The sequence below is a fragment of the Mesocricetus auratus genome, unplaced genomic scaffold (assembly GCF_017639785.1).
Source record: "Mesocricetus auratus isolate SY011 unplaced genomic scaffold, BCM_Maur_2.0 Super-Scaffold_100676, whole genome shotgun sequence".
NCBI classification, from domain to species: domain Eukaryota; kingdom Metazoa; phylum Chordata; class Mammalia; order Rodentia; family Cricetidae; genus Mesocricetus; species Mesocricetus auratus.
Window position 1 is genome coordinate 24140441 of NW_024429266.1, and position 26778 is coordinate 24167218.

General features: G+C 42.5%; 1 protein-coding gene across 1 annotated transcript in view; it reads left to right on the forward strand.

Annotated features, from left to right (window-relative positions):
• The window catches only part of Pbx1 (PBX homeobox 1), a 272683-nt gene extending 252784 nt beyond the window's left edge, over nt 1–19899 (forward strand). The window contains 1 exon segment of the mRNA XM_005071419.4: nt 14793–19899. Within this exon segment, the coding sequence (XP_005071476.1) occupies nt 14793–14885 (93 nt within the window). The 3' untranslated portion in view covers nt 14886–19899.
• Nucleotides 19900–26778: the final 6879 nt, after the last annotated feature.

The window sequence follows — 26778 nt, forward strand, 5'->3', positions numbered from 1 at the left end:
GTGAAGAGTAAAATGATGGCAAGATTAAATTGACAGGAGAGTGATAAAATTATATTTGAAATACAAAATGAAGGTTAAAAACAATTAAGATACACAGTATTAAAAAGAACAATTAAAAACAAAATAATGTAGGATGAATGACATCATCAAGGACACACAGGTTTAAAAACAGACTAAGTACTAATAAAATAAAGAAATCTTATAAAATTGTAAATTAAAGCACAATTAAAAAGCAATAATGATAGAAAATTAACAGGCTAAATTGATACTTACAATTGTAATAATTGCTAACAACACTGACTTGCTTTTACATGTGAGCACTTTATATGCATAAACTTACTTAATTCACATCTACTTAAAAAATTTCCAACACTTAAAGGACATAAGCAAAATAGTTTGGAGATGCATCAGAATAATTCACAAGAAACGTTGCAAAGGCTAGCAAGATGGACTTTCAGGGATGTTGGGAGTTGGGGCCCAGAGCAGAGCCCTACTCACCTCAAGCACTGGGCAGGGGCCAGAGGGGCTTGAAGACTGAGCTGTGGCTAGACTCAGGGTGATCCTTCTGGACAGCAATTTTCCATTGTTTAGTATTTTGTTAAATATTCACAGGTGTCTAACAAGGCCTTCTCTTTCTCTTTCTTTCCTGGAGTGCCTGGGGGCTATGAATGTCCATTCTCTTCCTGACCACAGTGAGGTTGTCCTTGGCCAGAAGTGGTCAAAACTCTCAGTGGGCTCAGATCTTGTGGCAATTGTCAAGAGTTTGGCCAGCCTCAGAACATGGCCCAGACTCCATAGTTATGCTGGACAGAAGGCATCCTGGAGTTGGGATAGTGTCCTTTGCTCATCCATACCTGTCTTCTCCCTGGACCATAGTTTTCTGAAAAAGATCATGTTTCTTGTATCCAAAACAAAGCACCTCAGCTTTAGCGTTCAACGAATGCTTGTTTAGATGAGCATAGATGAATTTGTTACCAGTGTGTGGTTTTTGTGGTGGTGTTATTGTGGGTCTTTTGGAAGAGATGGTCACCTGGAATAGATTTTTAAGGCTGGATTCCTTTTTGGGGGTGGGTGTGTGACAGGCTTTCTCTGAATAGAGAAACTTGGAACTTGCTCTGTAGACCAAGCTGGCTTCAAACTCACAGAGATCTGCCTGCCTCTGCTTCCCAAGTGCTGGAATTGAAGGCATTTGGAATGTTGTTTTTCTTTCTTGGCTTTGTCTGAAAAGTCTGAAACCTGCACAAGCATTTGTTTGCTTAGTCTAGAATGTCTCCCTCCCCTGCCCCTTTGATCTTTTCTATTTATTTTAGAGTTTGCCATCTTTGACTTTCCACTCGTTCCATGTAATTTTATCTCCACATGCAAGACGTCTTTCACTGGCAGATAGATAACTATAGCTTCCCTTTCGCTTCTCCAGCTTCCTTGGGGAAGGTGGCATCTCTGTGGCCTTGAATTTGCTCCATGTTTCATCCCTTTCTCACTCACTCATTAAGCAGATACGCTGCTTTGGCGTCTTGCTAATTAATCGGTTTTTGTGTTGGGCACGAAGGCAGAAAGGTAACAGGCCCAGTGCCTAGTCTCTAAGCAGGCTGCCATCTCATCTCTGTGGCTTTCTGAGTCTGATGCTATTTTTCACAGGAAGGGTTAGTATTTGTTTTTAAGAGACCTCAGAAATGGCTTGGTGATGCTCTCCAGAAGACCACTTCATTCATCTCTTCTTCCTAAACTCTGTGTTTTGCCACAAACTGTACTGGTTTCTTCTTGTCCCCCAGCTTTAAAAGTTGGCCACATACCAGAGGCCTACTGGAGATGTAGACTTTTTCTTTTATATGCTTTGTTTAAATCTTGCATGCACTCCCCCCCCCATTACAAATGAATAGTTAGTGTAGAAAATTAGAGCAAACAAGAAATAACACAGAATAAAATTACCACTTACTTTGTGCGCTTCGGTCTTCCAGCACTTTTTGTGTATGTTTTTATGTGGGTGGACAAAAGTTACCTGTCATTTTGTAGCCTACTTATTTTCCCAAAAATATGTTATGAATATTTTCCATATTATTAAACATTCTTCTCAAACATAACTTTAAATAGTTGCATTGGAACGTGTTACAGGGCAGGTCCATAATTTTTACTATTATTAATAGCACAGTGGTAAATCTCCTGGTTTAGAAAATACAGCACATATTTTCTGTTATTCCTTTGGATAAATTTCTAGAGGAAGGATTGCTACATCAAAGGATATTAACATGTCTAAGGTCTTTGTGATGTATTGCTAATGTGTCTTCTGGAAATTTCTACTACATTGTGGTTTCTACTGGCAGTTTACAACTCCAGTTTCCCCTCACCCTCAACAGTAATGTCTGATAGGTTTTCAGTGTTTGCGAGCTATTTTGTTTTCATTTGTATCTTTTGGATTAGTGGTGTTCTTGAGATGTTCATCTTTTCTCTCTGACTTAAAGGACTTTCATTCTATAAGGACATTAATCTCTACACTAACACTTGGAGAACAAAGTTCTGTTTCCAAACAAAGGAGACAGGTAGGTTGGCAATGAGGTCCTGTGATTTTTACTATATCCATGGGAACTTGACTGGGAAAGCTGGTTGAACACTTGCCTCCATGAAGTCTGAGTTAACTTGACATCTTCTGTATTTCTGATCTATTTAAACATCAGTACAGCACTATGGAATAGAACCTAAAAGTTATCCAAACAGACCTAGAGATAGGCTGATGATTTTAACATTTTTTTTTAAGATTTATCTTATACCCATTGTTATCTTAAGTCAAATAAGTAAGTCTCTCCATGTCTAGTTCATGGCCAGGTTGAAAAATAAGAACTGCATATATTTAAAGATCTCTTTTATTATGACCTTTGCCTGACTTAGGTCAAGGAAGTGCTCCTTTAAGACACATGATGCTTTTCCTTAGCAAGCTTCTGAATCAGTCACCCTATGTGTCCACTGATCATCTGTAAGTAGCACATTTTTCTAGACTCCTGTACTCAGACGACATTACTGTCACTCCCTCTGCCTTCTCTTCCCATAGTACCACATCTAGAAAGTCCGAGGCAGATTCCTCACTCCTCAGGACAGCTGGGCCATTTCCAGTACAAACATTTCTGCAATTAACTAAGGGAGGGGGCTAAATTTAAAAAGCTCAACCCTCTTACTCTTAGATGAGAATCTCAGAATAAAAGTTGGTACCTACTGGCATCTATGGACTATCTCCAGACTAGAGCTCCTGAATTTGAAATCTGTAGATTATTTCAAACCTTTGCTCTCATTTCCACAGTAAACAAAAATTTTAAAACAACACGCTCTGTAAAGTGTGTTGCGCACAATAGTGCCTAGTGTCCCTCAGCACTGTCTGCCTGCCTCTTCTCCCTCAGCTTCCCACCATAGCCCACCCCCACCCTTCTGTGAGCTGTAATGACCCTGCAAACACTAAATGGCATTTGAGTGCATTAAGCAGCAGCCTCTCCAGTGACATAGCAATTACGGCTCTGAAATAGATTTGGTGCGTCACGGAAGATAAGGGTTTTGAAAGTTTCTGTTGTGATTATAGCCTGTAACTCCCACAAATAATAGGCTTCAAAATAAGAGGCTGCCAGCGAAGCCTTTGTGGCTTTGTCTCAGTGATGGCACGTAAATTGCTATTAATGTCCTAAGTGTACTTGAATATGCCAGTCTCTGGGATGTGGAGTTGGCTCAGTGTCTCTCTTTACACGGCATGTCATTGTTGGTCTGATAATCTGGGGTAATTGCTGTCTCTTGGATGGTCAGAAAAGTGTAAGAGGCTTGGCTTCCTGTGTGACAGTAAATAGCCTCAAGATTTACAGGACGAGGGTGCATTCACAGACCAAGCTGTGTGTGTTCCCTGCTTAGCCACCGTCCCCACAGAAACGCATATACTATATCTGTGTGTGTTCCCTGCTTAGCCACCGTCCCCACAGAAACACATATACTATATCTGTGTGTGTTCCCTGCTTAGCCACCGTCCCCACAGAAACGCATATACTATATCTGTGTGTGTTCCCTGCTTAGCCACCGTCCCCACAGAAACGCATATACTATATCTGTGTGTGTTCCCTGCTTAGCCACCGTCCCCACAGAAACGCATATACTATATCTGTGTGTGTTCCCTGCTTAGCCACCGTCCCCACAGAAACGCATATACTATATCTGTGTGTGTTCCCTGCTTAGCCACCGTCCCCACAGAAACGCATATACTATATCTGTGTGTTCCCTGAGTAAACAATACTCCCGGCAGCAAAGCTCAAGCAGAACCAGAGGTCAGGAAAACTGAATGAAGAATTCTGTCCAACATGGGATCAGTCAATTGGGCAATTTATACTGATAGTAAAAAAGTATGCTTTGCTTCAATTATGTTTGGCTATATTAGTAAACATTGCCTTGTACTACTGTTTTTCATTATAGGTGTATTTGTGTGTGTGTGTGTATGTGTGTGTGTGTATTCTCTGCATGTCATGAGTGATTTCTGAACTTGCTGTAGTGGCACTTGAACATCGAGAAATGTGGAAAGTATGTGTTTTTTGACAACTGTATTGGTGTGTGTGTGTGTGTGTGTGCAGGCGTGTGCTTTAGTTTGTGAAGCTCTGAGGATAGAGGATGTTTATTCAGATATAAATACAGTTGTCTCACCGAGACATCTTCATTTAACTGAATCACGCTGAGCTTATTTTTCTTTGCCAGAAATCAGGGTAATCTTTGAAAAGTTAAAGAAGCGCTAACATTTAAGTTTTAAGCTCCTGCTTGCTGTATAGTTAGCCTTAGGACCCCTGTATGTCTGTGGGACCTAGAAACATTTTATGTGATGATTTTACTTGTACTTTCAAAAGGAATGACAATGCCACCCATCCTAGAACTGAAACTGTACACTGTCACATTCTGAGTGAGACACAGAGTAGTACAATTGGCTTCGACCTCTGTCTCCTGTGCCTTAGTAGCAGTATTAATTCTGGGTCTTCATGACAGATGAATTTAGAAAAAAACAAACAAAAAAGCCCATAGTCCCTAGGGGCTAGGGAGCACCAAAGCAGATCATGACCTGGGAGTCTATCTCAAACATGTTTCATGAGGGTGTTGATAGGATGCTACACTATAATGCAGCTAGCTTGATACTGACCATGTAACCTGCAGACAACAGATAGAGTTTGAGGTAGTTACTTGTCACAAGACAGTTTGTTCACAGGTTAGATTTACTATCTCACTACACATTGCCAGTATGAGAAAAGCCATATTAACTGGCAAGGTGTGCAACACTTAGTGGTGGCTCCTCTGAGTCCTAAAGACGGAGCTGTGGAGTGTGTGTCAACTAATACCGCGGTGAACTGTGGGTGAGCAGTGGAAGAACTTGGAATGCCCTGACTTTTCCAAGGCCAGTCTTATGGTTTGCATGTTCTAGCATCCACTCAGTAATCCAAGTTTCCAGAAGGAACCCCAAAAGCACAAGTTACCCGCCTTAACCACCAAGTGTCACATCTAAATATGGTGACTGCACATCGGCTCCTAGCCCCAGTTCCCAGCACCTGAGGCGTTACCCGCCTTAACCACCAAGTGTCACATCTAAATATGGTGACTGCACATCGGCTCCTAGCCCCAGTTCCCAGCACCTGAGGCGTACAAAATATTAGTCCATAGTGGAAACTAAGTCTAAGTTTTTGTGTCCTCTCCTGAGGAGGAAGAATGAGTTCGCTTTGATTCATGGGCCACTGTGTATTTGTGGTCCTGAATAAACAAATTGCCCATCCTGTATACTTTTGCAGCCAGGATGGGCTCCAGCAGCCAGGGCCCCATCTTCCCAGACTTAGAATACTAGGGAAACTTTCAAAGCATTCATTCAACAAATTTCACTAAAAAGCTATTGCATTAGACATGTTCCTTGTCTTCAAACGGTTTCCTTCTTGTTTCATTACCTACCATCTCACTGAGAAAAAATGTCTAGCAAGTTCTCCCCTCAGCCATATCTTGTCTTTCTCCCCCATCCCCCACCTCCCACCCCCTGGCCACCTTCAGATTCCCCCAAGCCATTAGACAGAGTTCTCCTTCTGTCTGGAGCCTCTTTGTTCCACTCTTATATTTGTCTGTTTTCTGTTCACCTTCAGACTGACTTTCCAGAAGTGTCCCTGAGATCCTTATATACTATTAAGTCCTGGCACTTAGACAATATAGACTTAATATATATTCTTTTGATGATTAACAAATGTCTATTTTCTACAATACTGTAAAATCCTTGATACTAGACACTAGGTTTTTCTCCTTAATGTCTATGTCTACTACCATGTGTCTAGTAAATGGCACAAGGTAGACACAAGGTAGGACTAAAAACTAAATGATTAGAAAAGAGATGATGTTCCCATGGAGATCTGCAAAGGTAAATAAAAACAAGACACAATTCAATGTCTGACTGGAAGGTCAGAGAATCAGTAGAGTAAAATGTAGAGAAATAGATGATGGTGCGTGTTGAAGAAGCCTACAAAGAGCTAACTCTCAAGCTTGGCCTTGAAAGATGATGTGGATTCTAAAGAGACCAGGAGACCTGGAGAGGCAAAGCCAAAAGAAGCTCCCATGGCACTTCTCTTTAGGGTAATAAGACATCTCACTTTGGCAATGGATAATCTGCTAATTCTTTGTAGTATTTTATACTGCAAAGGTCATTATAGCAAGACTATGGTTTCCCAGGAATGCTGATTGCACTGCCTGACTTTCTGAAGGTTATAGACCTGTACACTAAGATCATGGGGCTCCTGAGTTTATGGTATTGTGGCAGTGGTATGAAATCCCTAATCTCATCTTGTGGTACCTAGCAATCAGAAAGGAAGCCCTGGCTGCCAAAGGATTGTGGCAAAAGGAATCCCAGAGTCAGCAACATGAGATGAAACAGATGGATGACTGATTTCAGGGAAATATGAGGGCAGGTAGCCCATGATGAGCTTGGATCTCAGAGTGAGACCCAATTCAAGATCAAGTTGGCATCTTACTCTTTAAGGAACTTTGGAGAGGTCTTCTCAGCCACTCAGGAGTTCCTGTACAAGGGTCCCCATATGCAGTCAGGCTAAGCTAGACCACGGAACTGATGCTGAGTCATTTATGACTTCAGGAAATTCCCAAAAGAGGCTGCATCATTTGGCAAATAAAAAATTATCAAACAGCAACCATAGCAAAACTGGATTTTTTCCCTTAAATCCATATTTGGCATGTGTAGGGGTATTCAGGGTTAGATATGCCACCTTCATTCCTGTATCCTAAGATAGAAGCAGCATGTAGGCTTCATCCCTGGAAAGAGAAAAATAGGGAAACACACAGGGGTAGGGTCATTTGGGGGCTATGTCTGCACATTTTAGAGCTTTCTCCACTCAAAGTGGTGACCTAGAAACTGTCTGGATTCTAGGGAGGAAGAATCCTACCTTAGTCTTTCTACACATTGCTGCTTCTTGAGATGGTTTGTGAGGCCATTCCTTCTCAACTGTTCTCCCTAAAAACAAAATACCATCGTGTAAATGGCAACCACAGAGAACTGTGTGGAATAAGCTCTCTCTCTGGTGGCAATTTAGTAACTAAGAGCAAGGTTACAGTCTGCATGCAGAATTTACCTGTACACTAGACCCACTTCTGCTTGGTATTCAATTTCTTAATGTTCATTATTATTTCTATATAGAATTGTGGAGTTCGGAGCCCTGATACTCTGTGTCTTCCCTTCGGAGAACTGATGTTATGGTATCATGACATGTTTGTTTATTTCTTCCCATGTTCCCTTCAAGAGATGTCTATCACAATTTGTGATGTGCCAGACACTCTGGTAGACTTTTTTGAAGGCAGAGACATATTACATGGATTTGCTTTTGTCCTTTCTTAAATGGGGGGGGGGGGGGGCTTGTGAAGGAACACATCAATGTGCTGGTACAGGTGGGGTGATCAAGTATTTACAGAGCCTTGAGGAGCCTGGTAGAGAAATGGACATTGCCGAGGAATGAAGTTGCTAGGAAAATTAAACTCAGTCTTGCATGAAGCTCCTACATAAGTGGGCATCACTGGATGCTTGAGAGCACTGTATTCAAGCAGAAAGAAGTGGAGTGCTCTGTTACGGGAATTCCTAAGGAGCCTGAGATGGTTGAAGTAGGAAAGGAAAGTGTTGGCTTGGGAATAAATACAATCAAAGATGCTATAGACTCGATGAGAACATTGAACCTCATCTTGAAGCCAGTGGAGTCTGTACAGGTTTACCCTGGGTGGTGATATGATCAAAATTACATTTTTGAGAGATTCCTTTGGGGAAACTAGAGATAAGATTGGAGGAGTGCCAGGCTGGGCCCAGATCTGCTTCCCATTGTAAATTTTCCTGGGAAATTTTAAACTAGAGGATGACCCCTAGGGGACTTTCCAATCACATTTTTACATTCCAGAGCCTGTGGTGGTAAGCACTCTCAAGGTTATCTTGGGAAAGCACATTAGGAAAATATAGTTCTTCTAGCATGATAGAAAAATAATAAATGAGGTCATGTGTACTGACACACAGCTATAATCCCAACACTTGGGAAGGAGAGATGGGAGGATTACAAGTTAGAAGCTAGCCTGGGCTACTTAGTGAGACTCTGCCCACATTTGAGAGGAGAAGAAAAGAGGAAGAAGAAGCAGCAGAAGAGGCAAAGAAGGAAGAAGAAAGGAAGAAGAGACTAAGAATATAGATCTTGATGTAGCTTCCATGTGAATCGATGCTTCTGGGATATGTAGGAGCTGTGTGTGTACCCCACGTGCTTCCAGAGGAAGAGAAAGAATGCTTCCATCTTCTTTTGCTTCCTCATTGGCCCACCAGCCTGGGTGATTGAGGGCCCAGAGCACGTACACCTCTTCATCCATGCTGAAGGCATCTCTGGTAATGGCATCTGGCCCGTATGCAGATCTAGCTTAACTTGGTGCTGACATCAGCCAGTTTGTAGCACCTCAGCGTATTTCTGGGTTGCAAATGAGAGTTTCTTAGTGCCAGGCTCACTTGGGCTGTCACATAGGGTGATGAATTCTCTGCATCAGCGGCATGCTGCTCAGGTAAGTGCAGAGGAAGAGTGGGAAGGAAAGAAGATGGGACAGGCGCTGCTTAGCCCAGCAGCCTTTGCTTTCAACTACAGGCACAGCAGAATCCTCCCAAGCCAGGGAGGGGCAGATGACTGGTTCAAGAAAAGTAGCAGAAAAGAAAGGAATAGGGGCTTTGACTGCAATTGCTGCAGTCTTGCCTTGGGATCTTGTTTCTCTTTCTCTTCAGATAGCCATGCTTGGCCGTTAGGTACGCTTCTAGCACAATCTGTCGTGTCAGACTCTGTGGCAGGTTCATCAGAGTGGGCCATAGAGTAGATTCACTTTTGTTTCAAGCATTTTGGTCCCGTAATGTCTTTCACTTGTGTTTTGAAGATCTATATTATTTTTCTCATGTTGAGAACCTGCTACATTTAGTTCTAATTTTAGACTCTTTCCCCTCTATGAGGTTCTAAGTTCAACTTTTTCTGTGACCTTTAGACATCCTTTGGTGACACTAAAAGTGAGATTGGATCTTGCTTCTCCAGCACATGGAAATGATTCTTTCAAGAGGAATGTTTTCAGACATGAAAAGGACTAAGTCCTCAAGGGTGGTTTCTGAGATTACTACTAAGTGCCCATTAGGTGACAGACAGCATGCATCAGACAGTGAAGAGGGAAAGTCGAGGTACAGAGAAAACAGTCTTAGTTTCTGCCTCCCTTGCACAGATGCTAATGAGAGCATCCTTTCCTTTCACTACGCCCAGATAATAAACACACAAAGGCAGAGCTTGCTGCTTAATATTCACCCGCAGCAGTCAGGGAAGAGGGAAAAAAATTGTTCCCGAGGGTTAACGTGGCAGTAAGCGAGGTCAGCTGTTTCCCAAGATGGTACAGCCTCTGAAGGTCTTACGTTAAAGCTAGAATGATACCTTGGAAGCAGCCTAAGTGATTTACGGGCGGGAAAGACGGTGCAGTCGGGTTTGCTTGGCACTTCTGAGCTAGCTGTCTCCAGCAGCTACAGCAGCGAGCAGTCCTCCGCTGTACAAAGCACTTACAGAGAAGGGGATTCTCCCGGGTCTCCCAACACCACAGCTCCATGGCCTGTCTGACTTGAACCTCCCATGTTGCTGTTTCCCAAATATGTCAAGAAGCATGGGATCATAGTTGATATATCCTTGGGAAAGGTGACCAGCCACACAGATGGTTTTAGGCCACAAGGTTTTCCTGGAATATGGGCTTGGGACTAATGTGGGAGAGTATGACTTGCCCTGGGATGGTGATTGCCAAATCTAAGGTGTTCACAAAGATGTGTGTGTCCTTTCTTTGGACTTCTGGATGGAAGAGGAGTTGTTTTTGTTGTTGTTATTGTTTTTACAAAGCTAGAAAGTTTATAGTATTGTGTATTTGGGATACAAATTTCATATATTCTTCATTGGTTCAATGAGCATTTTTAAAATATTTGTCTTGATATTTAATTGAACTAATCCTATACTCCCCATGACATCATGTACTGGTCTGAAAAAGTAGAATTTTAAAGAAAAGCATCTCATTTCTTTGAGATGCTCCAGCCCAGAGATAATTCAAAAAGAATTTCCCAGCAGTATAGAATCCCAGCCCTTCCTTTAAAAACAGAGCACAGCTAATAGTCTCTCCTGAATGCTTCATTTGGGGGCCACTTATGACTATTCTAATGGATTTACAGCATGGTTAATGAGATGGTGATGGTCATCTCAAACTCCCCTGTGGCAAGTGCCATGATACAGATGCTAATAGCTTCCCTAGGATTTCCTACTCTGCCTGACTTACACCAGGGCAATCGTAAGGTGGCTTTTCTTTTTTCCCGGTACTTTACTCTGTCTTGTAGTGTTGTACTTAAATACCTTTTGTCACTTTCATGTGTGATCCCATACTGCTCAGTCAGCACACAAACAAACACCTGCCTACTCCCCTTTGGGCCCCATGCATACCACAGCATGGTTCCTTGCTTGCCTCCCTGCCTCCATGCTTACCTGCCTGCCTGCCTGCCTGCCTGCCTGCCTGTCTGTCTGTCTGTCTATTCATCCATCCTTCAAAATATCAAGTAAACACACATATGAAATTATTAAGATAGACAGATATCAAAGTACTGACAGTAATTATCCCTGAGTAGTAGATTATAGGTGTTAAATATCACGCTTTTTAAGCTCGTCTATTTTCTAGATATTATTGATAAGCATACCCTATTTTTTCAAGAAAAAGATTCATAGCACTAAAAGATTTCCTTGTAGAAAAAGAAATAAGTATAGTCACTGTTCTCAGCCAGCCTCAAATGACACCAGAATATATATGCCCATATATATGCCCTAAGTTGGGCGAGAAAGTGGAGGCACCGTCTCTCCATGACAACCTGTGCTAGGAATCCGAATTAATTCTGTTTCTGATTTGGATTTTACTGCCGAGTCTTTGCCCTGGAACATGGAAAAACCTCACGTGATGACAGGTTTCTCGTGCCTTCACTGTTCTCAGTGGAATGTCCCAAGCACACTCAAGTGAGAGCAGTCCTTCAACAGTGAGAGGGACCATTTGATGGGTTAGGAGGTTGGGGATTTGAGCTCAGAGCAGTTATGCATGGGCCTGAGGTTGGGAAGGCATTTTCTTCTTGGCGCTGCTTGGAATAAGCTGCTTGCTATCCAGATCTTTTCCTTGTTAAGAGTTTGATAAAACCTACTCTGTGCTAAAAATGACTGGTGGAAGCTGTTTTGAATGAAAAATCTGGCTTTCCTGGGAAAGTTGGAGCATCACTGAGTGAGCCAATGGCAAAGAAAGCCAAATCAAGGAAAGGGGGCAGTGAGAGTTAAGAAGCCTGCGTTCCATCTCAGTCCTGGACCAGGAATCTTTCCTTTAGCATCCTAGCCACTTGGTGAATGAGATGAAACTAGACACCTGTTCACATAGAATGTGCAGACATTCACTCTAATACTTACCATGGATTTTCCTACATTAGAGTGGTGCTTCCTCCCAAATGGGAATAATAATGTGTGCCAGTCTGCTCCAGAGTTTTTAAGAATAAAACAAGGGGACAGATGATAGAAACTATTCTCACCAGGGATCCCCAAGGCGAAGTCTGTTTGACTTTACTCTTTCCTCGGTTGAGGTAAATTGCTTCCAAGAATATAGTGATTGGGACAGGAAACACATTTTAGTGCAATGACCTCAGTGATCTCAAACACATCCATCATGTACCATGCATTAACTGTCATAGACAAATCACTCTTGGACAATCTTGTTTCTGTTCTATTCTGTGAAAAGGCTGTCTACTCCAGCTTTTCAGAACAGTTCCTTAGGTTGGGGCTGAATGTCTGGTACAAATGGCTTCCAAAGGCCTCCTCAGGCTTACAGTTTCTCATCTGGCTACCACTCTGGTACATCCCACAGTGATGGCCATGATGTTTCACTTGAATCACCTCCTCAGAGTTCACCTCAAAGTTTGTCTACTCTGCAAAGTATATTAATTCCCAGTGCTTCAACAAGACATAATATTGCCTTCATGATAGTGCTTACCTTCTTCTGTGTTTTTTTCTTTTTTTAGTTGAAAAAAATATTTATGCAACATAGTTTGATCATGCTTCCCCCTCTCCCAAATTCTCCCTACCTCCCTACCCAACCAATAACATATACTTCTTTATCTCTCTCTTTGGAAAACAAAGACTCTCTTTCTCTCTCTCTCTCTCTCTCTCTCTCTCTCTCTCTCTCTCTCTCTCTCTCTCTCTACACACACACACACAATATTAGAAACCTTGATACAAGCAAAAGACAAAAAAACAAGCAAACAAACTAAACCCCAAAGAAATATAAGACAAAAAAATCTACAAAACTACTGCTGAGTTAGGTTTGTGTTGGCTTTCTCCTATTGGGCTTGGGGTCTACCATTCCATGTGGTTAATATACCTAGTGAGACTTCATTGCAGAAAACTAGTCTTTCCATTGTAAGTAGGTATCAGTTACAGGTATCTTCTTGGTTGTGGCTGGAGAACCATATCTATTCCATCTTCTCAGTACTGTGACCATCTGTCTTGAACTCGTAGAGGACCTGTGGGTACTGCCACGGTTTGTTGCTTCATGTGTACATCAGTCCTGCTACATCTGGAGGACACTGCTTCCCTGGTGTTACCCAAAACACCTGCTTTTTACAATATTTCTGCCTCATTTTTTTACATAAGTATGAGCCTTAAGGTGGGGGATGGGGAGTGATGAAGACATCCCATTTAGGACTGAATGTTCCAAGGTCTCTCACTCTCTGCACACTGTCCAAGTTTTGGGTGTATGCATTTGTATCTGTCTACTACAAGAAGCTTCTCTGATGATGAATGAGTAAGGCACTGGTCTCTGGTGATAGAAGAATGTCATTAGGAGTCATTCTATTGCTATGTTTCTTTAGCAAAGCAATAGCATTTAGTTTTCCCCGGGTCCATGGCCTATCCAGTCTCAGGTTCTTGGCCACTCTAGCAGAGTCAGGCATGTGTTCCATCTCATGGAATGGGCCTTAAATCCAATCAGAGTGATCGGTTACTCCCACATTTGTGCCACTATTATATCAACATATCTTGCAGGCAGGTCACTAATGTAGGACACAGGGTTTGGAGCTGGATGACCTTTCTCCTCTGGTAACATACAGAGTACCTTTCAGTATGGTGAATACTAGTTAGTGGGTATGAGTTTCAATTTCTCTGTGCCTGATGAGATATGCCAGGATTGTGTTCATCTATAGGAGCTTATCATCAGTTTGTGAAGAGCAACCAATATCCTTGGCAATAGCCTGAGATGTTTGGGGGTTTCCATGGGGCCCTTTTGGCCAATGACTTAAATAGATATAATTCATTCCTGGCACTGAAGGTTTCCTTGGTGGTGTAAGGTATCCAGTTGGGCCATTGTCTTCCTCATTAGTTGGTGACTCCATTTATATTTCGTTCATATATGTATGTATTTTAGGAAGCTTCTTTAGTTTCAGGTTTCCATATGGTCCCTCATATTCCCTCCCTTCCCCCTCTCTCCCACTCCTCTTCTCCCACTCCAGTTTTCCCCATCTCTCTTTATAATGATATGTTCTCCTAAGTGCATTAGTTGCCAGTGCTAGATGCAATACTGCTCTCATGGAAGCTCTCACCTTCTGAACAACAGGCCCCACTGTTAATCAGGCTCTGTCTTGAATTATAGGCATTCATGGTCTTGTCTTGATCCCTTTCTAAGTACATGAACTATACTCACTTGTCATTATATTCCAAAGAGATTCTAGACCCCAGCACAGAACAGGACTGCCATCTTATAAACACTCGGGACACACAGAGCTAGAAAGAACTTCAGACAGCATCTAAACCAACCGTCTTCTTCCTCAGAGGCGAAAACAAAACCAGCCATGTTTAGGAGCTTTACCCTCATCAATGACTAGTTGTTGCCTAGATTAGAACCAAAACAAAACTCTCAAGTCTCATGGCTAGAAGACAGCTGTCACTCCACAGATGGCTGGGACTGAATTGCAGAATCTTGGAGAAATATGAACACATCACACAAGCGGGAGGTGTCAGCATTGGATTCAAAGGCTCACTGGGAAGATGAACTTACCTGAGGGTGGGGGGAATATTATCATCCACAACCATATGTGCCCATTTTATGGGTGTCCCCATGTGCCAGGTGCCAGTCCCTTCCACAAGTTGCCTCATTGTCATTGTCTGCTCAAAAAAGGCCACCTGATCACAGAGGACTGACTTCTCTCCCTTTTTCCCTTCTAGGCTAATGGAGGTTGGCAGGATGCTACTACCCCTTCATCAGTGACCTCCCCTACAGAAGGCCCTGGCAGTGTTCACTCTGACACCTCCAACTGATCTCCCGCAATCGCATCCCGGCTGACCCTGTGCCGCAGTTGGGGCAGGGGCAGGAGGGGGGGTTTCTCTCCCAACGCTGAAGCGGTCAGACTGGAGGTCGAAGCAATCAGCAAACACAATAAGAGTCTCCTTCTCTTCTCTTCTTTGGGATGCTATTTCAGCCAATCTGGACACTTCTTTATACTCTCTTCCCTTTTTTTCTGGGTAGAAGCCACCCTCCCCTGCCTCCAGCTCTCAGACTGGTTTCTGTCATCTTCCCTGGCCCTGTTCTCTGTTCTACACTCCCTGGGTTCCTGCCCTCTATTATATCACTGAAGGATATTTTCAACAATTAGAGGAATTTAAAAAGGAAAAAAAAAACAATTACAAAGAAAACAATAAACGTATTTGTATGTTTCCGTGCTGGTGGTTTGAGGAGCCAGATTTACCTCACTCAGAGCCCTCACCCTATGTTGTTAGGCAATCCTTCTGTCTCTCTTGTTACTCTCACTACCTCTTAGCAGGAATGCACCACACTGCCCTACTCATTCCAGGCCACTCTGTCTCTGTTTGCCCCTTCTTTCTGGGAATCATCTGATTTCTTCCTCTTCTTTCTGGTCCCAGGTATTTGTTGGGGACGGCCATAACTGGGCTCCTAAAGGTGCCACATTTCAGTGTTGCTCTTTCAGGTTGAGTCCCAGGCAGGAAGTCAGGCAAGAGGGGAGGGCACAAGGAATAGCAAGGGCAGAATTCCTACCAGCTTTCTCGTCCTCTTAGAAACAGTCTCAGAGGTCTGCGGAGGCTATTCAACACTTGGGCGGCAATGTTCAGAACCTCATGCCAGTCAGATCTGAGAGAGGTATCCTGATGGGCACATCTGTAAAGAGTGAAGGTGTCTCATCCTGAAAGGCTTCACTGTCCCTTCCTAGACATGCGCACACACATGACACACACCGGTGGGCACATACACAACCTGACACTTTTGCTTGGCCGGATGCTTCTACCCTTCCATAAGTGACCTCCCCTATGGAAGGCCCTGGCAGTGTTCACTCTGACACCTCCAACTGATCTCCTAACAGTCTCACCCTGTGCAAATGCATACATTAGCAACCCTAGTACTCTAACTGGTGAGCCTGAGAGAGAAGCAATATGTGCCTCGGGGCTTCTAGGATCCACCAACATGCACTTCCCACAGTGGGATGCACAGGACATTACGGGCATGCAGGTTGGGTTTCAAGTGTAAACAGCTTTCGTTTCCACCACCTCTGGAGCTCTCAAGGAGCCATATACAGGACTTACAATGTCTATGATGGATTTGGCTGCTTTTTCTGTGTTTTTATTATATTATCTTTTCAAAACATTATAGTACACTGTGGTCTTGATCCTGGCTTCTTCCTCTGGAGCAGAGATGGTATAGTATGTGGTTCAGGTGAACTTTCTACTAATTAACTTGAAGGCATCAGAACCATAGAGTAAGAGGTTTTGTTGTTGTTGTTGTTGCTGCTGCTGCTGTTGAAATAATCACAGTGATCTATATACCATGGGATTGAAAGAAAATAACATTTACTATAAAGTTGTCTTGCTTATGACTTGAGCTTAAATTCCCCAGTCAGCTCTGCCAGCCATAAAAATGGTAGCTTTGCCAGTAGATTAGGTGGCATATGGTCAGATATCTTTGGAGCCTCATGCTCTTCATCTGTAAAATGGCAATTATTATGCTTGGCTCACCATGGGGCTTGTAAGAGGCCCATAAAACTGGTTTTGTTTACATTTAATCTCTAGATTTGATGGTCAAGAAAAGCAATGGCCCTGTGATGAACTGTTTCATTTGAGGTCAGAGCCATTCATGATTTTTTTGTTCTAACTTCTGCTTGTGATCTTGATATCATCACCATAATGACAAAGTGTTGTTTTCGAGGCTTTCTTCACTGATTTGCTTTTGGTCTATTAGTCTTCTTAGGATAGAGAAGAGATTTGAAACCAGAGGAATAGAACTTGGTTTTATTAGCTTCTACTTGAATCCAGTATGTGGCCTTGCAAGTCCTTGTCCCTATCATAACTATTCTCTTTCAAGAAGTACAAGAGCTTGAGGGCTAAGACACCAGCCCATAAAGTCACTCACATTCCACATGGCCCTGCAATGATGTATAGGAGCATCCTTCGTGTGTATTGGGAGGAGTAGGGCATGCATCCTGGGAAAAGGGTGTTGGGGGTGATATTTGAAGGTAATGCAGAAAGTAATTATTTGGCAAATGAAATTTTGTCTTGCTGATCTAGGTCACTAGAAAGACAGTCAACTAACCTGTGACATACTCAGAGAGGATGCCTAGAAGGGACATCATCACAAGTCTATATAGTAATGAGAACCAGTGATCTTCGTCTTTGTGGCAGGACTATACTGAAACCACTCATACAAACATGGTGAGATCACACGATTTAACATGGAGCAAATTATAAGAGTAACTGAAGGGTTCTCTTGGAAGCAAGGACGACTCCAGATCTGGACCTGAACACACGAAGGGCATGAGTGGAACGAGGCGTTCACACAGACAGCTTCTCTCCAGGCAGTGGTAGCCCCACCCATCGCTTCACTAGGCCCCCTTAGGTCCAACACTTAGCCCGTAGCCAGTTCCCCTTGCCCACTGTCAACTCCAACATGGCAGCCCCCAGATCTCTGTTGTCAAGCAAGGCTAAAGAAAGCTGGCAGCCTCAGGATAGGAATGGGAAGAGTGTGCCTATAGAAATTCTGACCGACCTCTAAAATCTGTGCCCCGGGATTCCTTCATAGTCTAAGTATAAATGAGAGTGCTCCATTTTCCACAGCAGCAGTTTTCTCCTGAGAAATGGTAGCAGACCTTGGGTTTGTCACCCCACTTCTCTGCCTCTCCCTCCTCTTCCCTGGAGCAGAATGGACTCCTGGCCGCGTTTCAGCCCCCTGCCACCGTCCTTCCACTGCTTTCCCTGTGGTAGTGCTTCTGTCTTATTTTTTATTAATTTTTTTTGGTTGCCTTTTCTCACACCTCTCTTCACCTCTTTCCTTTCCTCTTTATTTTTCTGCCCAGAAAAACCTGACTTCGATACCAAAAAAAGATAAAACTACAGAAACTCAAATTTAAAAAAAAAAGCAAAAAAAAAAGACTCAACAATTCTTTCAGCTTTATTAACATTTTCCATCGTTTCTTGCAACTTGTGTCTTGTTCTTTGTAGTATTGATGATGAACATTTGATAATGAATGTTCTTGTATATTCAGATAAAGAAAAAAACCAAAAAAGCGGTCTGAATTTAATAGTGTTTATAATAAAAATTTTAAAAATGACCCTCATAGCACGCAAAACAGGAAGGGGAAGTTTCCCTTCTTTCTGTGATGATACACATCATTCCTGCATTAGTTTTAAACACCAAACTACCTATGTTCCTCATTCCCCCCATATTTCTTTTTATTTTCTTGCATTTGTGAATTAGTTCAAGAATGCTAGAAAAGTGTCAAGTTGTGTATATCCATTTCTTCTTTCACAATGTTTAAAAGTGACCGTAATTCATTTTGTAAGCTAAAAAAAAAAAGGAAAAAAAAGAAAAAAAATAAGGTTGGAATAGTGAACATAATAGGTACAACCTAACCCTTATGTTTATTAATTTTGAGACCCAGAAATAAATTCTTTTCCTCTCTTTATTCCTGCTCTTAAAAATACAAAAAAAATAGTTTTGTTTTGTGTTATTTTGGTTTTGTTTATTTGAGGGGGGTGCTTTTCTTCACTGTCAGGGTTGTGGGTCTTGCTGGTTTTATTCTTTAACTATGTATACAAGGTGATGTGACAGGGGTCCTTCGTAGATGAGGCTGCTTCCTTGTTCTGCTTTGCTTCAGTCGACGTCAAAAACAGCGGTAAAGCCCATGGCTGCATGCCGTTGCTTTCTTGCGTGCCCAGGAAGTGTGGCACTCCTGTAATCCCCAAGACAATGAGGCAAGGACTTGCTTCCTTAAAAACTAAGGGAGCCTGTCCAGGGGATTTCTTACACTAGAAGGAAAGACTTTTGCCTTCATTGATTCTGAATGTCTTTCCTTCTCCTTGATTAACGCCAACAGTCCATGAGAATGCTTCCAACAAGACTAGAATTTTTCTCCTGGTGGAACTCCACAGGAGGTACTGCCATGGTGGGTACCATTACCAAGCAGAATAGATCCAGGAAGCAAGCCCCCGGGGCACATCCACTTAGGATCCAGAGTCCCCAGTTCTGGGTGGAGAGTTGGTGAAATGTTGAGCCAGAGCCAAGGCTGCAGGTTGGATGCTAAGATGCTGGTTTCTGATTCATTGATGGTGCGGTGCACTTGTCACTAACCTCCGGTTAGGTTGACTGTTTAAATTGCAAAGCAAGATTCATCAGAAACTTAGTATTAGTTATAGGGCAAAAGAAAGCCATTCAGTTTTGGACACCATGCATTCAAACATTCAAGTTGTCAGGAAGCAGACAGAATTCCAGCCAGATATGTGAAGGGGAAAAAAAAACAAAAACAAAAAACCAACTCAGAGTGGCTGAACTGTGCTTTAGGAAGCATTTCCACCTGGGGACAGCTGTGCTCTTGTTTCCCTCATGAGAAACGAAAGGCATCCTTTCACATCACCTCTGTGGTTTCCAGCCTAGCTCAAAGCTTTCTGGAAACTTTTATTTTTTGTAAACATTTTTTTTTGCCTTTTGTTAAAATAAATAAAACATTGAATGTTTCCCCCTCTTTCTCTATTATGTCTTCCCATTGGGAGTTTCATTTCGAAGTGTTTTCCTTTGGTTGTTGGTTTTTATCCCCCCTCCCCCACTTTTCCCCTTATTATTGAGAGTATGGACCTGCAAAAAGCTCTGCTCTGGTTTGGTTTTGAAAGCTTAAGCTTTTCTGCTTCTGCAAGAGCACAGGCTTCTTTCCCCTTTGATTCCAGCTGAACTTTTGTGTTCTCTAATGATACTAACACGATGTAGGTTTTACAGTCTCCTAATTTGTACTGGTAATGCAGATTCCAAATAAATAGTTTCTTTTGTTGCAAAATATATATACATACACTTGTATTTTGTGTAGATTTCTTCTTCTGTGCTGCCAACTTCGCTTCCCTATGTTGGCCTGAATTACTGTGGCTTGTGTTTTAAGTCATTGCCCTAATCAATGATTTATAGTCTAGGCCACCAGCTTCACAAAGGGAGGGAAGGAGGGAGGGAGAGAGGGAGGGAGGAAGACAAGAGAAATCAACTCTATAGAAGGACAGAGTAACTCATCTGTTTTAGAAGTCATAACTATTTGCCCAGTGGGTTATCTTTTCTTTCACTGGAAGGTTCTGTTCATAAGGGAAATTGTGATTCCTAAGAGATGTTTCAAGGGAAAGAATGCAGGTTGTAAATAATACTCTTGGTCCCTCCAAAGTATTCTAGATGTCACTCCAGAAAATCTGCTCACCTGCAGTTGCTTATGTCTGTCATCCCATTGAAGCATTCATCCTGATAGTTTGTCTATATCCATGGGAACCCTGGCCTGTGTTACCATCTGCCGGTCAGTATTTGCAGTGTTTTAGCATCCACACTGTAAGTCCATATCCCCACCTTCAACATCCTGTTACTGTCTTTGGAGTGTGGAAAATCTAATTACCTAGCTCTTGACTGACAGTTTGTCCCTCCAAAACATGGTTCTACACAAACATTAGTTTCCCATTTTCCTGCTTTATGTCTCCAAGGAGGACAGTTAAAGTTGAGGTGGCAACCACATACCCACCCCCATCCCAATCACAATTCCAATCAACAGAGCTTAGAGCAACAGAGGAGCAGTTGAAAATAATTTTTTGTTTTGTTTTGTTTTGTTTTGTTTCCAATTGAACAAGCCAAGTGTCAATGACCTTGGAAGACTAAAGCTAGCCCTAAATGATTTTGGAAACCTTACCAGAAGCCAAATCAAATCTCAGGTACTCTCTTCAAATTTAAGCATAGAAATACATTGTCATGCGAAAAGCACACTCGGATTAAGTTTGTTTTCCAATTATCATGGGCCTAATCCATCCACATAGCACATTTATTAGGAGCCATGTACAAAACTACTGGAAAGAATAAACCAAAGGTGTGTGACGCCTCAAATACAAATCACATATACTTCCTGTTATGTAACAATTTAAAGACGTTTTCCAGTCAGAGTACCTCCTTCTACTATGGTGACCTAGGGAGCTGGCTCCTTCATGGCTCGCCTTCCCCATGTGTGTCATCTTCCACACTAGACCAGCAGATGGAAAGGCCTTGACGAAGGCTTACCCCTTTCTTGAAAACCTTGACCAAGGCCTGCATTTATAGTTCTAAATGTAAGGTCTAAGGGTAATAGTGGAATCCCGGAAAACTATTAACTGTTTAGGCAGTCACTTCCTGGCAGTAACTCCACATGATAACTTTGAATGGCTGGCAAGAGTGAAAATAAAAGACAAGCCCACTTGTCTATGTCAGGTGGACACACACTCCAAGTGAAAATATTGCTAGCTGCCATTCTTGACACAGCTACATTATGCCTCAGTGGAAAAGGGGCAAACCTGGATCAAGAGATGTCCAACTCAATATTGCCCTCTGGAGGAAGAAGAAGCAGAAGTACCTTTTCCATGGAAATGTGAGAATAGAGAAGAGGAAGACAAGACAAACAAACCCTTTCTCCAACATCTTCCAATTTGTTTCTAAACTTGGGTCTTACTATCAAGCCTGTGGTCACTAAGAGGAGGAAGCTACTGGGAATGACAACAGCCTTGTACCCACCTCCAGGAACTCACACCTTTGTGTTCATATTGATGCCTCAAAGAATCATGGCTAGTGACTAACAGCCATCCAAGAGAATGTAGACTGTGCCCTAATTCATCCATGCTGTAACGAAACATCTTCCACTCTATAATTTATAAGCAATGAAACCCTATTGCTCTTTGTTCTGAGAGGGCTGGGGAGTTTCCTGTAGGTTATGGACAGCCCATCTCTCTTGGGTCCCCCAGGCCTCTTGTGTAAAAGTAACAGCGTCATTTCAGATGCTCTTCCCTTCCAACTGAACCACACCTCAAAGACCTTGTCTCGTATGGAAGCCTAGAGTATAGAGTAGACATCACTTGGACCATAGCAGAGCTAATTTGCAAGATCTGATCTCCTCACTCATAATTTATACATGCCTACACAGCCTTGTAAATTTCTACCAGTTTCCACTTTGGAAAAAGAAATGCAGCAAAATATCATGTAATATCTCTTTAGTGGTCAAAATAGTGTCTGTCTTTATCATTTGAGTCATTTTGTGAGAAGTGGCACAAGAACTCAGTTCTATGAAGTTGCCCACTGGGTGAACTCAAGAAGTTTGTGCCTAAGCTTGCCCTCTGAGGGGCCAGCAGGAAGGATGAAGTTATGTAGCAAGAACTTCTCTGTTATTCTGGCATAGAAACTAAGGTGTGGAAATCAAGCAGGGGTCACTGGGCCTAGCATTGTAGCCTTCCCACCCCAGGTAGACTACCTGATCTCCAGCTGGGGTGGGAGGTGAAGGGGGAGAAGTCAGAAAGGACAGGGACAGCAAGGGCCACATGCTTTGGAGAACCACTGTCTTTGTCTTTCTGGGACCCAGGTAAGGCCTAATTCAGATGGCTTTGGGTAGACTAGGTAGATCAATCATTAGTGTTTAGATTTCACTGTGCCCTAAGCCAATGTCACTCCCCCACCCCTCACAATCCAGCCAAGTTTCTAATGTAGCTCAGCAGTTATCAACATGCATTCCTTCATAACATAAAAGGCCCCAGGCGCTGGTATGTATTCAAATATGAATCTTTCATTAATAAGTACCCAGAGAGAAATTAAAGTTCAAAATAAAATCTTCCTTCTCTTATAAATTAAAATCCAAAAGGATGTTAATCTACAGTTCATCCTCTATGATTTCCTACTGTGCTAATTATGCATAAGTTCACTCATACTCCACTGCTACAAGTGGGGTCTAGGGCCTTCCTTTTAATGAGGCAGTAGAGGCCTCACCTACTAGAATAAGACAGCTGTCCTGGTCCCTCCAAAGCTCAGTTCATCTAACATTGAATCTCTCTAGTATTCCACTTTTTTCCCTAGAAATCAACTTGCAAATCATATGAACTGTATCTTTTGACCAGCTTTGTCCAAAATGCTGAGAAAACACCAATAGAATCATGGGTCCCCTTGGAAAATGAAGTCGCCAGGACCCAGAGTAGAGTGTCATCTGACTATTGACAATGAATGACTTTAGCAGAGCTTTGATAATTTGATGAGAAAGCAAGGGAACTAGAAAGCACACAGGAAAGGTAAGAGTGAAAATATTTAGTCTTGCAGTACCAATTGTGTGGTATCAACTGTCATGTTGAGAAAAGACCATCAACAAGAAGTTAATCCCATATCCTTAGGGAAACAACCCAACCTATGCCTTCTGATCCCTCTCTCTGAGAATGACCTTTGAAATATTCCTGCCTTTGTGAAATTTCAGAAATAGAAAAGTGGGTCCCCTCTAGTCCACAGGGTGACTTAAAACTCCCTTCATCCTCAGACATTCATACACTTATATAAAATGTCATCCTAATAGCCATTTTGAGTTAAGCCCTGCACTCCCAATCTCAGCTCCCTATACTTTGTGAATTCTGCTTCTCCGTTTTCTGCAAGAGGTCCAGCTTAGGACCCCTTTCTGCTATTACCCCTGTCTTAGCTAGAATTAGCTGCCAGTTGCTGAGGCCCAGAGACTGCAGGGCAGTGGGATGTATCCTGCACACAAACGCCACAGAGCCTCACCTTCCCTCAACTCTGTGAGCCTAAGCTTGAATGACAGGGGCTGCTCCCATGTTCACAGAAACTGTCCTGACATTTTCTCCCAACCATTCTCTCCTTGTCTTCCCGACTCCTTTTAAGCAAGCTGGAAATGTTTAAAATACTCTGACCACCTTTTTTTCTCTAGTTCCTTTTCTTCTGTCTCTTATGTAGACATCATTCTCTTTGTCTTGGGCTTAGACATTTGTTTGCCTATCATACTTCCCTAAACTCTATTTTTAATCCCCCTACCCAAATTCTATCTCTATCTCAAGCTTCCATTGAATCAAATGAGTCTTTTTTAGCTTCAATTCCTCAAATTCCTCAATGCTGTCAGAAACACTCGCAGACTCAGATCAGGAAGCTTCTCCAAAACCACTTCTTCTCCTTCAGGATCCCTCCAAAGGGCCTATCTCTTGACTTACACCTTTAGAATACATGGCTCATCAATTTCCCCTCACACAAAAACAGTGAGAGTAGAATTCACTAGTATCCTTATGTGTTTCACTCTGCTTTTCCTCAGTTACCCCTCTCAGATGTTCCCACATTCTCTACTAACACCCAAGGCTCCTTTCTGAGCCACTCATGAGACCATCTCCAGCTGCACTCCCCACAAGCTTCCTGTCTGCTGCCTTGGTGCATTCTGGATTCCTTCCTGTGAGATCTACATGCTGTTTGCTTACTGAGCACCTAACAGGCCCATCATACTGACTTCAGTTCCAGATCCACTACTGTCACCTGGATCCTTCCTGACACCACCTCTAAAACCAGATGAAAGCTTTTCCATGCCAACAATTACTCCAGCATCAATCAGCAAGGCATCTTAAAACCCACGACAAAATTGACACTAGATATTGGTTAGGGCTCAACAGGGCTCAATGCCAAAGACTACCTCCATATTAGGTTGTGTAAGCAACTATCAAGTCTGACTAGGAGCTGTAAGTAGGTTATGATCCCCTCTTAAGTAGGATAATTTGCTAAAACAACTCTGGGACTCAGGTAGCTACTCCATTTAGATGTTCTCATTGGTTATAAAGGATATAAATGAACAGTCAGATGAAGCGGTACATCAGATAAATGGGTCCTCAGAGCACAAGATCCTGTCCCCCTAGGAATTGGTGTGCACCTCCCCTCTCGATGGATGTGTTCACCACCTCAGTCCCAATTACCTAGGTATTTTTGAGGTTTCCTTACATAGAGGTGAGGGACTAAATCATAGACCACTAGTGCTTTACACAGAGCTTGAAGGGACAAGGCTGAAAGTTACAAGCTTCTAGTCAGCCTTGGTCTTTTCCGATCAGCCCCATTCTGAAGCTACCTAATAGGCCGTTGACAGTCCCATCCTTAGAACAAAGCACTGCCCTGTCACTCATCACTCAGGAAATCTCAAGGAATTCAGTTACCCTGAGGGAAAGCCATATACAGGAGGAAAATCTCTCAACGGAAGATCAGGAATCCAGTGGACTCCAAGATATGGAACTTGTGAGCACCAATATGATCCCACAGTGCAAGACTCTAAACCTGGCCTCATGCTAAAAATATACAGAATTATTTACAAACTATGAGTATATGGTAATCTGATATGTAAATGAATTATATGTGTAGAGTTTGATCTCCTTCCCAACGTATCTTATATCTAAAAAAAGTTTTTCAAAATCTGAAAAAATATGAAGTACAAAAAAAAAACCCCTGCTGATCCAGAGCATATCAGACAAGGGCTACTCAGCTTGTGTGTGTTTCCCATTTTATCACTAGGGTATACGGCCTTTGATAGATTGGTTAATCTCTCTGTGTCTTCATTTCCTTCGCAATGAGATATCGTTAAAACCAGTAGCTACCTCATAGGGCTCCTGGAAGGATTAAATGAGTTAATACATGAAAAGCACTCAGAGCAATACCTATCAAACAGTAAAAGTGAAAAATGTGCACCTTATTAGTGTCATTCCGCCAATATATTTCACTGGCACATTGTCATCCTTGAACTATTACCAATTAGAATAGCCTCCTTGTTCCGACTTCCATTGTAAAGAAATATTAGTTATGATTATCGCCTCTCCCTCTTCCCTTCCTCCCCATGTTCCTCCGATTCCTCCTCCCCTCCCTCCCCTGCCCTCCTCTTTCTCCTTCTGTCTCTTTTTTCAGTGTTTCTGGCTGGATATTTCTAGCAGTGTTTCTGCCATCTCTCTGCTCAGAGCATCTTACCTCATTCCCCCTTGGCTTCCCCCACAGCTTCTATTTTCATTACAAAATTGCAAATTTGAAAAGTTACTGATCTCATTTCCTCTTGAAAATATAGGTGAGCCTGACTCTTGGATACAGAGTAGACCAAGTGTGTGTCATGTGTCAATATGTCTTTGGTCATGGTGTCTTGTTACAGCAATAGAAAAGTAATCAAGATGGGAGCTATGGTTAGAAAATTAATGGTGGATGAGCATTGATTCTTTCTGGGGAGATGAGCCTTGGAGAAGTGGGAACAGAATGATGGTATGAGTGATGGTATGATGTAACTTACATTTAACAATACGACGCTGGCAACGATCATGAACAGGCCACAGGTGAGAACGTTTGAAAATAAAGAGCCACTGAGGAGATGATGACAGTATTTGGGGCTAAAGATGATGGTGGTTAACCCCAGAGAGACCCTGGCATACTGAAACATACTTTGCAAAGAGACTGGGGAGGTGACTCAGCTGTGGAGGCTTGAGCTGTATGAGCTTGACCCCAGAAGCTACATAAAAATAGCCACAGTGGGTTCCCTGGCCTTTACTGCTAAACCGGAAATATGAGACTCAGGCCAATGAAAGTCTGTTTCAAAAACCAAGGTAGACAGTTCCTGAACAATGGCACCCAAGGTTGACTCATGTCTTCATACACACACACACACATTTATGTACTGAAGAACACACATACGTACATGCACACACATACACACAGTACTTTGCTTTGATGTGGGGAAGTGTACAAATATCTTAAGCCCCAAAGGAGGCTCCACTTGTGTGACCTCCCCTCTGAATTTCGCTGCTCAGTGCAAATGAACCCCACTACCCACAAGCCTCCACAGTATTCTACTTATCCTGTTCTTGTAACGCTCATGGGTTTTTCTGGAATTGTTTACTCTCCGTCTCC